The following is an 11602-nucleotide window of genomic DNA, read 5'->3' on the forward strand; positions in this document are numbered from 1 at the left end:
CAATGATCTCTGCAAAGGTCCTCTGTATCTCGGGGGTGTCCCCATCCTGAGGAAGAGGACCCTCGAGTCCTTCCAAGGTGCGGTCCTCCCAACCTACTCTCCCTGCAGGAGGGAGAACCTCGGCAGACCCCTGGGTTCCCTCCTCAACTACTCAAGCGTTTGATGTAGCCTAACTCCAAGAAGAAGCAATCTCATTAGAATCCCTCGTATCAGACTTGCGCCTCCCAGTAAAACCCGAGGAGGTTGAGGGGACAGGTGAGGGGGGATTGAGCACTCTTAGCTGTCTTGCCAGAAGAACCAGCAGGAGAGGTAGACCATGAGCGGTCACCAACCCGTGGTGGTGATGGTGGCATGGGTCTAGGAGAGCACCTACACCTTGGCAAAGCGCTGTTCCAAAGAGAGTGGACAGGCTAACCCGAGCACACCCAAGAAACCCCCTCTGGCAAGTGAGGCCAATCACACAAACGCAATTGGGGGCTGGCTGGAGTCAAGTGCTTGGGAGCTGCCTGACATGAACTTGCGCCGTCCTTCCAACATGCTCCAGTTTTCTTTGAGGCTGAAACCTCCTGGGAAGAAGACTGAACATGGGACCTCCTCTCTGTGTCTCCAAGTGCTTCGACCCTTGGGTCCGAAACACTGCGTTGGGAACCTGGCCAAGCACTCGGAGCGGAGCTGGCAGGAAGTGTCGAAACACCTACATGTTTCAGCACTTTCTCTTGTCCTGTGACTAAACCAGACCGGGGAGCAGACTTGCCAATGCTGGTTTGGGGTGCCCGAAATTCTGCAGAATCCCAAGCAGCTCAGCCAAGCACCCAATAACGTACTCCCAAATCTCGTACAGAATGATCAATGGGAGCGGTTTCCTCTCAAGTGTCCGAAGAAACTCGGTAAGAGACGCACAATACCAGTCTTAGGAGCGGACTTCTTCCAACTGGTATCAGGAACCCGGGCCTGGGAGACCGCATACCCGAGGCTCCGGAGACGCAAGACCCCAGCGGGGTACGGGAACCAGATCCCGAGCCTTCCTCTTATACTGTTTCCTGCCAGTAAAGTTCGCCCACTGCACAGGCAACCAAGGACAACACTCAGCACAAGTAGATTGAGGATTATAATCACACCCCTGCAAGTAGTGCAGAGGACATGAGGGTCAACATCGATTGGTGACAGGAAGCGGGTAGAACCCCTAACGCCAACACCGGGGTATAAACGCTGGGTGACGGCCTTCCGAACAGGATTATATGATTTGTAGGTTTGCATTAATTCAAAATTAATATCAAACACACAAATACACACAACAACAAGCAAAAACAAGAATGATCCCACCGGGAAAACAGCAAAACGGCAATCAGGGCAGAGAACTAGCACACATGTCTACATCACACAATGGCCAAAAGCAGTAGTTAACTGTCTAACCACCTTGTTCAAAAGTTTAACGGCCGTTTCCAGCTTCACTGAAAGTAATTCCTAATATAAAGGACTGAGGGTTTGTATATCATGTAGGAACAAACCAGGGTTTCCTAAATCTTGAACATCCTTTCTGCCATGCAGGGACCAGTTCAACCTGGACAAGTCCACCTGTAAGGGACAGGTGCCTCCATCCTCTAAGGCACTTTATCTCCACTGGCATGCCAGAGGCAGGGGAACAAGTTTGGAATAATGATTAAGGGCCAGGGAATTCTCCAATCCACAGATCAGACTCCATCTAGTGTGGTGTCTGATCCCCAGTAAGTCCCATGCAAGTGGAGGCTAAGGCAGCTGGAATGGCAGTGAAGTCACAAGGCCAAAGTGTAAGCTGCACTCCATGGAAGACACCAGCTTCCAAGGTAGAGGCCTGGATGCTTCTTCAAAGTTACTGTGTTCAAGGATGAGCTCTATTACCTCTTGCAAGTGCCTCTGCAACTAAGCCTGTAGCATTTCAATAGGCTAGGGACCCTCAGACACTAAATAATCTGTTACCTACCAAAAAGGACCCTGGATAAAAGTAAGAGGAGATGATGCATCTGCCTAACCCTACGCCTGCTTGGTGGTCCATGATGACAAGTGAGTAGAAAAAGTCCCAGGCCAAGGATGTCAAAGGAGACCAAGCATGATGCCCTTCTCTTCCCTCAGGCCTAAAACTAGCAACAGAACCAGACAGGCTGGCCTCACAAGCGACCTAGATAAGTAGGAGCACACACTTCTGGTTCAATGCTGAAAATTACTTAACTGAAGATGATCAGGAACTGACCATACCAAGCCGACTCAAAGGAACAGGGATGGTCAACAGTCCAGGGAAGTGCAAACTTCCAGAAATATATGAGGAAGAGAAGAGTCATGTCAGTTCTTCTTAACTCTGAAGACAGAGCAGGTGACCAAGGCACTGATGCAGTTCTAATTTTTGTCTCTTTTTATGTCAGCGAATGTTTAGTGTATATTACTCTCAATATGTGACAGTATTTTGATTAAAGTTTCAAATACAACTTACAGCGTTTTAGCACAAATAAAGTTGGGAGGAGGAAGGGGGTGCCTTTGGCCAGATAAAGACCAAGTGCCCTAGGATAGGTTAAGAAAGGGAAGACAAAATTAGGATGTACCAAATGCTGATTAACAATGACATCTTTGTCCTTGATTAGCTGTTTTACAAATTAAGTTTAAACATAAACAATGTACAGTATTTTTCTGAGCACATAAACCATGTACTTTGAGGTTTAAGCATTCTGGACTGTTCCTGCTTGTGCAATTCACTCACCTTTGATCCAGCCCCCTTAAAAACCTTATTCACTACATCATGTAAAGCCAGGGAAGGGGGGGGAACACAAAAATGAGTGGTTTGCACCAACATTAATAGTCAGAGATGCATAAATCACAAGCTTAAATGCTAGAAGAATATATGGTTCACATATTCAGTGAGGAATTAAAACATCAGTACTAAACATACTTCATTATCCACTGTAATATTAGTCAAAAATGGAAACTGACTGATAAACTGATGGAATAATAGCCCAGGCTGACTGCACATTAGGGAACTAAGTATAGCATACTATCTCAGAAATGGCATCCAGGCATAATGCCTTAAGTAAGTTCAGTGTTATTTTACCTTCAACCATTATGTATTTGGACTTGAAAATATCTTCCCATGATTTACTGTGTGCTTTGAACATTTCTGACATTTGTCTTGTTATCAAATGAATATTTTTAGAGACAGTGGGCCCCACGTTTGTATTCTATAATTTGGGGGGGACCACAGTGGAAAAACAGGGTTCTTGGATGGGGGAAAATACAAAATGAGTAAAATACAAAGACTTTAATTTCATTATTAGTTCTCATTCAGATTAAGTTCAGTTCATGGAATATTTTCAAACTAATATCATGCACTAGGGTAAGGACCCCATACCCTAGATTAGGTTAAGGTAGCAAAGGTAAGTTAGGCTATTTGCTAACAAAATGAACATCAGAAGCATTCAAAGCACATGGGAATATGATATATTCAAGTCCAAAATGCGATAATGATTTTCAAGTCCAAAATGCAATAATGATTTAAAGGAAAATTTTACCACGAGTTTATCTTAGGGGGTTAGGATGAGTTTGTTTTTTTGACAATTTTCAGCAAAATATACTTATAACCTCCACTACGCAGTGGCTCCAACAGCCTACAGGCTATGATGTATGCACCTGGCAAAAGGTAGAACTGTAGTGCAGCTCTGCATGGGGTTATTACCTTGGAAATTGACTTTTTCTATAGTATTTTGGTTGCTTATCAAGATTTACCATTATTTTTTGTCAGTTGACTGTAATTAACCTGTAATTAACCTCAGAACTCTTATGTTTTTGTAAGGTGGCTATCCTGGAAGGCTATCGCACATACTCAGTGTTATAGGGGACCTTTTGGTAAAAAGTGGTTTCCTTCACCTGGGGGTCCAGGAGGCAGAGCCCCCGGCTAAGTATCATGGCCTACTAGGTTAGGTTAGGTTAGGGTACATTAGGTTAGTATGGTTCCTCTTGTAATAGGTTTCCTTAGCCAATCCCTTCTTGAACATATGGCTCCATAATGACTTCCTTTTATAATAGGTTTCCTTAGCCAATCCCTTCTTGAACATATGGCTCCATAATAACCTCCTTTTGTAATAGGTTTCCTTAGCCAATCCCTTCTTGAACATATGGCTCCATAATGACTTCCTTTTACAATAGGTTTCCTTAGCCAATCCCTTCTTGAACATATGGCTCCATAATGACTTCCTTTTATAATACGTTTCCTTAGCCAGTCCCTTCTTGAACATATGGCTCCATAATGACTTCCTTTTATAATAGGTTTCCTTAACCAATCCCTTCTTGAACATATGGCTCCATAATGACTTGCACATGCACGGAACCATTCCATAACAACAACATGACAGTCGGGTCTTTCTCCCAGAGATTTCCCCAGCCCAAAACCCTGCGTTCCCATAGGGTTCCCAACCATGTTGGATAGAGATGTGAGGTTTGTAATAATTGACCGACAATAAACAACACCACCTCCTCCAACAGCAACACTAAAAGCATAGCCTAGGAAAAATCAATTTCCAAGGTAATAGTCCATGGGGAGCTGTTCTGTAGGTTTACCTGGCAAAATATTGATTTGTTTATATAGTACTTATACCATACTGACTCCTACCCTAACCTGGACCACAGCATCCTACTGTAGTCTCTGAAGTCCTGACCGTATGAAAGGCGTCTCCCCCCTTTTTACCTTCGACCTAGGATACCTTAAACTTACGCTAACTTTTACAGCTGTAGAATCCTTATCAATCCACACCATAAAGTGACTACGCTGAATAATAATAATATCCTCCTGAAAACATTTAGTTACCTTAGTAACTCACACGTAAAACAGCCTAAATTAGACTAACATACCCCAAAGTTAATAGAACCTATGACCGAACAGCAGAAACTTCTTTCTACCTTAAATTGAGGGTTTTAACTTACAACAGCAACTGTGGGTCCTTGCATCGATGCAGTACGGCTGAAGAATCTTGCAGTGACATTCTGGGCAGCTGTCCTGGACAAATTAAACATTTTTGGACAATTTTTTGGTAGGGCACGACGGTAAATTTATGCCAATAAGTGTTCCGGTTCCTCACTTATTATCCTGGTGTCGGAGGACGAGACATCCTAACGCCAAGCTTATCGTTTAAAGGCAAAATAAAAATGTATGGTTCCTTATAAATTACCATTAAGCGTATACGGTCATGCAGTAGCCACGGTACTTTCATCTGCAAATGTGTCAGTTAGGTAACATTTAAAAAAGAAATATTGTATAAAAATCAATGTTGAAAACCTCAGGAAAAGTGTTGTTCCTCATACACTACTGTTAAAAGCTTATGGTCATACCCTAACCACAGTACTCTCACTTGCAAACGTGTCAGATTTATAATATTGAAAAATTATAGTATAAAATATAAGCTTTTGAGATCAATAAAAACTTTTAATATTGGATATGAAATCTCAGAATTGATAAGCAGGAGGGTGACCGTGGAAATACGTGGAAGTGGGTTTTTTTTAGTTAGTGTAGGGGTCAAGAATGGCGTTTAAACAGATGGAGTGAAAGAGGTATTAGAAAGGATGGACCTTAACACCCAAGAAGCATAGAAGCGTGCGCGAGATAGTGGTGAATGGTGCATGTATGTTAGAGAGATCGACAAGTCTTCTTTGTGGGTGTAAGATGCAGCTCAAATCATAGAGGTTTTATTGCGCAGGAAATTCTTCCACGATTCAGCAATTAAATTTAAAGTGTGGCAGTAACTGTTAAAACACACACACACACACACACACACACAGAGAGAGAGAGAGAGAGAGAGAGAGAGAGAGAGAGAGAGAGAGAGAGAGAGAGAGAGAGAGAGAGAGCTACTACTTGGAAAAACGCTACAGCTATCAGCAAACGTCCTTGAAAATTTAATAACCGGTGGATAATTTCCTGCCGTTAGGTAATATGAGTTTAACTCTACTTGTTTTTATTGCTATAACTGAATTGAAACATACAGCCATCATTTTTCATCATCGACTACACTTATAAAAGACAATACATAACCAATATTCATAATAAAGTATTTAAATATAGGAGGAATATATATTTTTATATTCGTCGTTACGTTTCTTTAAATTCTCAAAAGACAGCTTTATAGAACGCACCTTATTTGTAGACGTCATATATTTTAAAATATTCAACACACGGCAATTGTTAAAAATCCAACATTAATCCACAACATCTCCATGTAATGAACGACATTTATATTATTTGTGTGAAAACAAAGAAATAAGCATATTCATAAATTAACAAAACTGAACATGACTGAACCCGGGATCCCCATGGTGTTAAAGCTTTCAAATAGTAACGAACCAACAGCAATGATACAGTCACAAAACAATGACAATAAGAAATGTGGTGGATCTTGTTTATTGTTTACACACCTATTCCCTGTATATGAACCCCAGAGATTTCGGAGAAGTACTATAAACGTGAGGTACTTCGCTAAAGTATACTTCTTGCCCTTTACGTCCCAGGGAATTTCTTCAACCCGCCAGATATCTTCCTAGTGACCACACCACCAACGCACAGTTCATGCACAAGATAAATGACATACCAGTTAACAGGAGTTAATTAATTACATAGTTGCCATAAAGTGGTGTCCTTTGTGCATATTTCAGTTTCACTACCCTACTAGACCTTGACTTATACTGTGCTCCAGAAGTACGATACTCCCGCAAGTGGACAATTTATCATTAAATGCACAGAATTAGATCAGGATGGCCTCCTGAGTGATATAAGACTATCTATATCTTTTGAAAAAAGTTCCATACAGTCTTAATCTGATATTTAAGCTTCACTCACACTAACATTTAAGTAGACTACCATCTACATCCAGGACCAAATATCGTAGTTCTCTTTCAAATTATATTTAATTTCAAGTCGCACGGCAACAAACCTTAGCCAGTATATATTATACGACAGATATACTATTACAAGCTCTCCTGTCATCCGTCGTTTGCATTTTGTCTACAAAACATAATTTAGCTTCATGTTATGAAAAACTTATTCATTACTTAATCAAATTAATCTTATTAAATAACATTTCACGTTGTTCTTTTTCGTAAATTAATAAGAAAAAACTCGTTTAAGACATACTTTATGTCCATTTTCATTTTAAAAAAATAAAACCAAGAAGTATAGACTCAAAATAATTTACAGGTGTTTCCAACGAATAGAGTAAAAAAAAAAAAACCTTGAGTATACATACGTAATTGTTACGAATATACCATTACTCATCAAAAATTGCGGAGTAAACGTTTCTGCTTAAAAATCCTGAACGTGATACAAAATGAAAAATCATTAAAATAAAAACCCTTAAGATAATCCATTAAAAATAAGTAGTTTAGTAGCAATAAATCGATAATAGCAAAGAGCAATAAAAATAAGTTGCCATAGGTAAATATCATCCTAAATGTCATTTGTTAATTAGGATGAATTTGCTAAAATTTCGACTAGACACATTCATCAGATATTGCTTTAATTTACTTGGAAAAATAACCGTATATCGGATGTTAGTTTGTAGAAGTACATCATAATGCATAAGCTCATATCTTCTTTAAAATAACGGTACTGAAATATGATGTGATAAAGTAAAATAAGTTTTAGGAATAGATCGTAACCTAGACCTATTAAGAGCACACTGTGTATGTGAATTGCTTTATGAAAGTTTATCATAGGATGAAATGAAAGTTTATAATAGGATAAAATGAAAATTTATAACGGGATGAAATGAAAGTTTACAATAGGATGAAATGAAAGTTTACAACATGATGAAATGAAAGTTTATAATAGGACGGGATGAAAGTTTATCATAGGATGAAATGAAAGTTTATAATAGGATGGAATGAAAGTTTATAATAGGATGGAATGAAAGTTTATAATAGGATGAAATGAAAGTTTATAACAGGATGGAATGAAAGTTTATCATAGGATGAAATGAAAGTTTATATTAGGATGGAATGAAAGTTTATAATAGGATGAAATGAAAGTTTATAATAGGATGAAATGAAAGTTTATCACAGGTGGAAATGAAAGTTTATAATAGGATGGAATGAAAGTTTATAGTAGGATGGAATGAAAGTTTATAATAGGATGGAATGAAAGTTTATAGTAGGATGGAATGAAAGTTTATAATAGGGTGGAATGAAACTTTATAGTAGGATGGAATGAAATTTTAGTTTATAATAGGATGAAATGAAAGTTTATAATAGGATGAAATGAAAGTTTATCATAGGGTGAAATGAAAGATTATAATAGGATGAATAAAAGCGAATATGACAAGCGACTGTCTATAGAGAAATGCATAATTAATAAAGACAGAGCAGCCCAGTCCAGCGTTGAAACTCTGAGACTAGAGGTAAAATGGCTCCAAGAGTTCAAATGGCGAAGGTTGAGGACTGAAAATGCAAGGAAAGAATATATATTATATTTAAAAATCGTCACAATCACCTAATAAAAAATGAGGAACACTACCATAATCAGAAAATCAGGACAGCATCACGAACGGATATGAATAAATTACGTAGACTTCTTGATAGCTTTATTAGAAATGTGAAGGAAAAAAAGGCTCCCTGAAGGTTTAAGGGATCAAGAAATGGCTGATAATATTTTCTTGATTTTTAGGAAATTTGAAAATATAATTGTCACTTTTTTTTTAACGCTGATTCAGATAAGTATACTGAACGTGATGTAAATGAAAAACTAACGAGATTTAATGGGGTAAATATTAATGTTATTAGGATTTCTGAAAAGGCATAGAAAACGAACTGTGCAACTGATCCGATGCCTATATCTAATATTGTTGGAGTAGAAAATTTCTTCATATCTTACCGATATAATGGTAAAAGTTACAAATGACAGTGTCTTTGAGTGCAAGTTCCCTATACCCGAGAAAGTGGCTATTGGAATGGAATGGAATACAGAATTTTGGCCGACGACCAAGCGCTGGTACCTATGAGGTCACTCAGCGCTGCAAGAGAAATTGAGGGTACAAAGGTCTGACAGGTGGAACAGTATGAAAACCTTGCAGTTGCACTATGAAACAACCGTTAAGAGAGGGTGAAAAGGAAGATGGAAGAAAGAGAATATGAACAGAGGTAAGTAAAAGGAATGAAAGGGGTTGCAGCTAGGGGCCGAAGGGACGCTGCAAAGAACCTTAAGTAATGCCTAAAGTGGAAAGTGGCTATTGTTCGGCCAGTTTTCAAAGGTGCACTTGATCATTCAAACTGAAGTTCATATGGGCCTGTTCCAAATTTAGCTTTCATGTACAAAATGCTAGAATACGTTACTCTTGAGCAACTAACTAGTCATCTGGAAAGGGTAAATGCTTTGCCTGATGGCCAGTCGACTTAAAAATAATTATACTCTACAGAAACTGCTCTATGTTCCCTCTGGAACACCTCCCCCCCTTTCCCTAGTTAAAAAAAATGCAGTTTGTATGATCTATTACTGATGTCACGCGTGTGTGTATGATAAAATAATTTTTAAAAAACTTACCTTAACATAAGGCTGATTGTCTTGAATTTCTATTTAATCTTAATCTAGTTACAGTCTTCTTTGCTCATTATGTCTGTGGCTGCATGTTGTGTGGCGTGTGCCCATCCATATTTTTGAGAAGATCTGATACTTTTCTGGAGAACTTTATTGAGTCTTAAGTAGTTGTAAAAGTCACTGCATGATGTCTCATGGAAGTTGTATTGTAATGTAAAGAGACCCTTCATTACAGCTACATTCAACTTATTCCTGTCTTTTGTCCTATGACTTTTCATTAGTGAAAATACTCGCACTACATTCGCATTGTGGGATGCTGCAGCAAAGAAAAACTGTGCAATTCTTAGCAATTGTGAATGGCATTCAATATTCTTTGATTTTTCAAAGTATTTGGTCCATTTTTCATGTGCTGACAATTTATTGAATTCTTCATCATTGTTGTAATATCGAAAACTGTGTGCAATAACCATTTACACTTCTTTTATTTTGCCACAATATTGCTGATATGAATAAAGTGTACACTTACAAGAGAAAAAAAAATCAGGTTATTTTAGCAACATTAGCTAACAGTGAGTTTAGCTATGGCAGCCGAGTTGGTAACGCTTGGCAGATTGTTGTTGTCGTCATTGTTGTTATTTTTATTTGATTTAATTATCTTTTTTTTATTTGTATCAAAGCTGAAATTCAGGAAATTTTTAGAAATTTTAAAATTCCCCCCGGACGAGGATTTTGACACCTAAATGCGGGACATATCCGGGAAAATCCGGGCGTATGGCAACTTTACTTCTATGCACTGTTGTAAATGATCTCTTAGGGATGATGGATGAAGGCTAATGTGATCTCAGTTCTAAACTAAATGATTTGCAGTCCTTTGGAATTGCTGGAGAAGCCTTTGAATAATTGCAAGGCTGCCTGTGTGACAGGAAATACTATGTACAGACTGGGAACCCACGCGGAATACTTCTAGGAAATGTATTAGTTCCAATCCTATTTTACATTTCTACGACTGGATTGTCAAACTTACAACAGGGACATGGAGGTAAAGGTTCAAGCTATTTGCGGATGACACCCAGTTTTGTTTCTCCGCAAGCGACATCGGAGGCACAAATGAGAAATAAATTATGTTCTTACCAGTGTTAAGGAATGGACGGCGTTTAAGTAGTCAAAATTAAATTAAAATAAAACAAAATTTATGTTGGTAAGATGGAAAAATAACTTAAGAAGCCTTGTTGACTGTCGGCTAAATATAAATAATAATCCAGTTCTGATTGGTGACGTAGTACGCGATTTAGGTGTAATCATGTGATGCAATTTGTCTCCTAACACTCAGTAATGCTGTAAGAGGTATGCTACCCATCAACTCCGAAACTTGACCTTTATTAAATAATGCCTAGGTGAGTGTTCAGTGAAAACAAAAACTTGCGATTGCGACATAAATAGAGAGAACTATTACAACTTTGCCGTAATCTACCAAAGATACAACGTAGGAAGCAAGCTGCAAATTATATTAAATAGAGCGGCACGTTTAGCAAAGGGAGTTGCACTTTGGGACAGGATTGCCCCTGCATTGTGCGCCACTGGCTACCAGTAGCATAGTTAGATTAATATTTAACTTAATGCGTAATGACTCATCAGGCTACCAGGGCTTGATGTCCAAAATACATGAAAGAATTGCCAATACGGCCAAAGGATGATTTCAAATTATTTGAACCAAGAAGCACTTCGAATATTGATTTTGGAGTGTCAGTTTGCGGCTCCAAGACAGTAGCCTACCATAAGCTCCTATTCGAAACCAAGTAGACTGAAAGTATATATTTTTTTCCAGTTACTGAAAACAGTGTCATGACGAAGTGGATTTTACACTAATATGTAGTTCGCCTTATACATCCCAGAACGTCCCTTTACCGTTGTGTGTACAAATGAATTTGTTCTCACAGAACACTCTCCAAAGAGTGGAACCAGAGAGAGGGAGAGAGAGAAAGCAAAATGTAACCCCCAGTTTTTGGCGGTTGGCCTAGCCTTTGACTTAAAAGTCAACCTGCAACGCAGCAGTTGCCCTTTTATTCGCTT

The 11602-nt window shown here is 38.8% G+C and overlaps 1 protein-coding gene across 1 annotated transcript in view; it reads right to left on the minus strand.

Moving 5' to 3' along the window:
• Positions 1 to 5266, minus strand: part of LOC136855636 (glutamine amidotransferase-like class 1 domain-containing protein 3, mitochondrial) — a 54563-nt gene extending 49297 nt beyond the window's left edge. Inside the window, exon 1 of the mRNA XM_067132821.1 lies at positions 4942 to 5266. Within this exon, the coding sequence (XP_066988922.1) occupies positions 4942 to 5031 (90 nt within the window). The 5' untranslated portion in view covers positions 5032 to 5266. The remainder of the gene's footprint in view (positions 1 to 4941) is intronic.
• Between the last annotated feature and the right edge of the window lie 6336 nt (positions 5267 to 11602).

Source organism: Macrobrachium rosenbergii, chromosome 3, assembly GCF_040412425.1.
Source record: "Macrobrachium rosenbergii isolate ZJJX-2024 chromosome 3, ASM4041242v1, whole genome shotgun sequence".
Lineage (NCBI taxonomy): Eukaryota > Metazoa > Arthropoda > Malacostraca > Decapoda > Palaemonidae > Macrobrachium > Macrobrachium rosenbergii.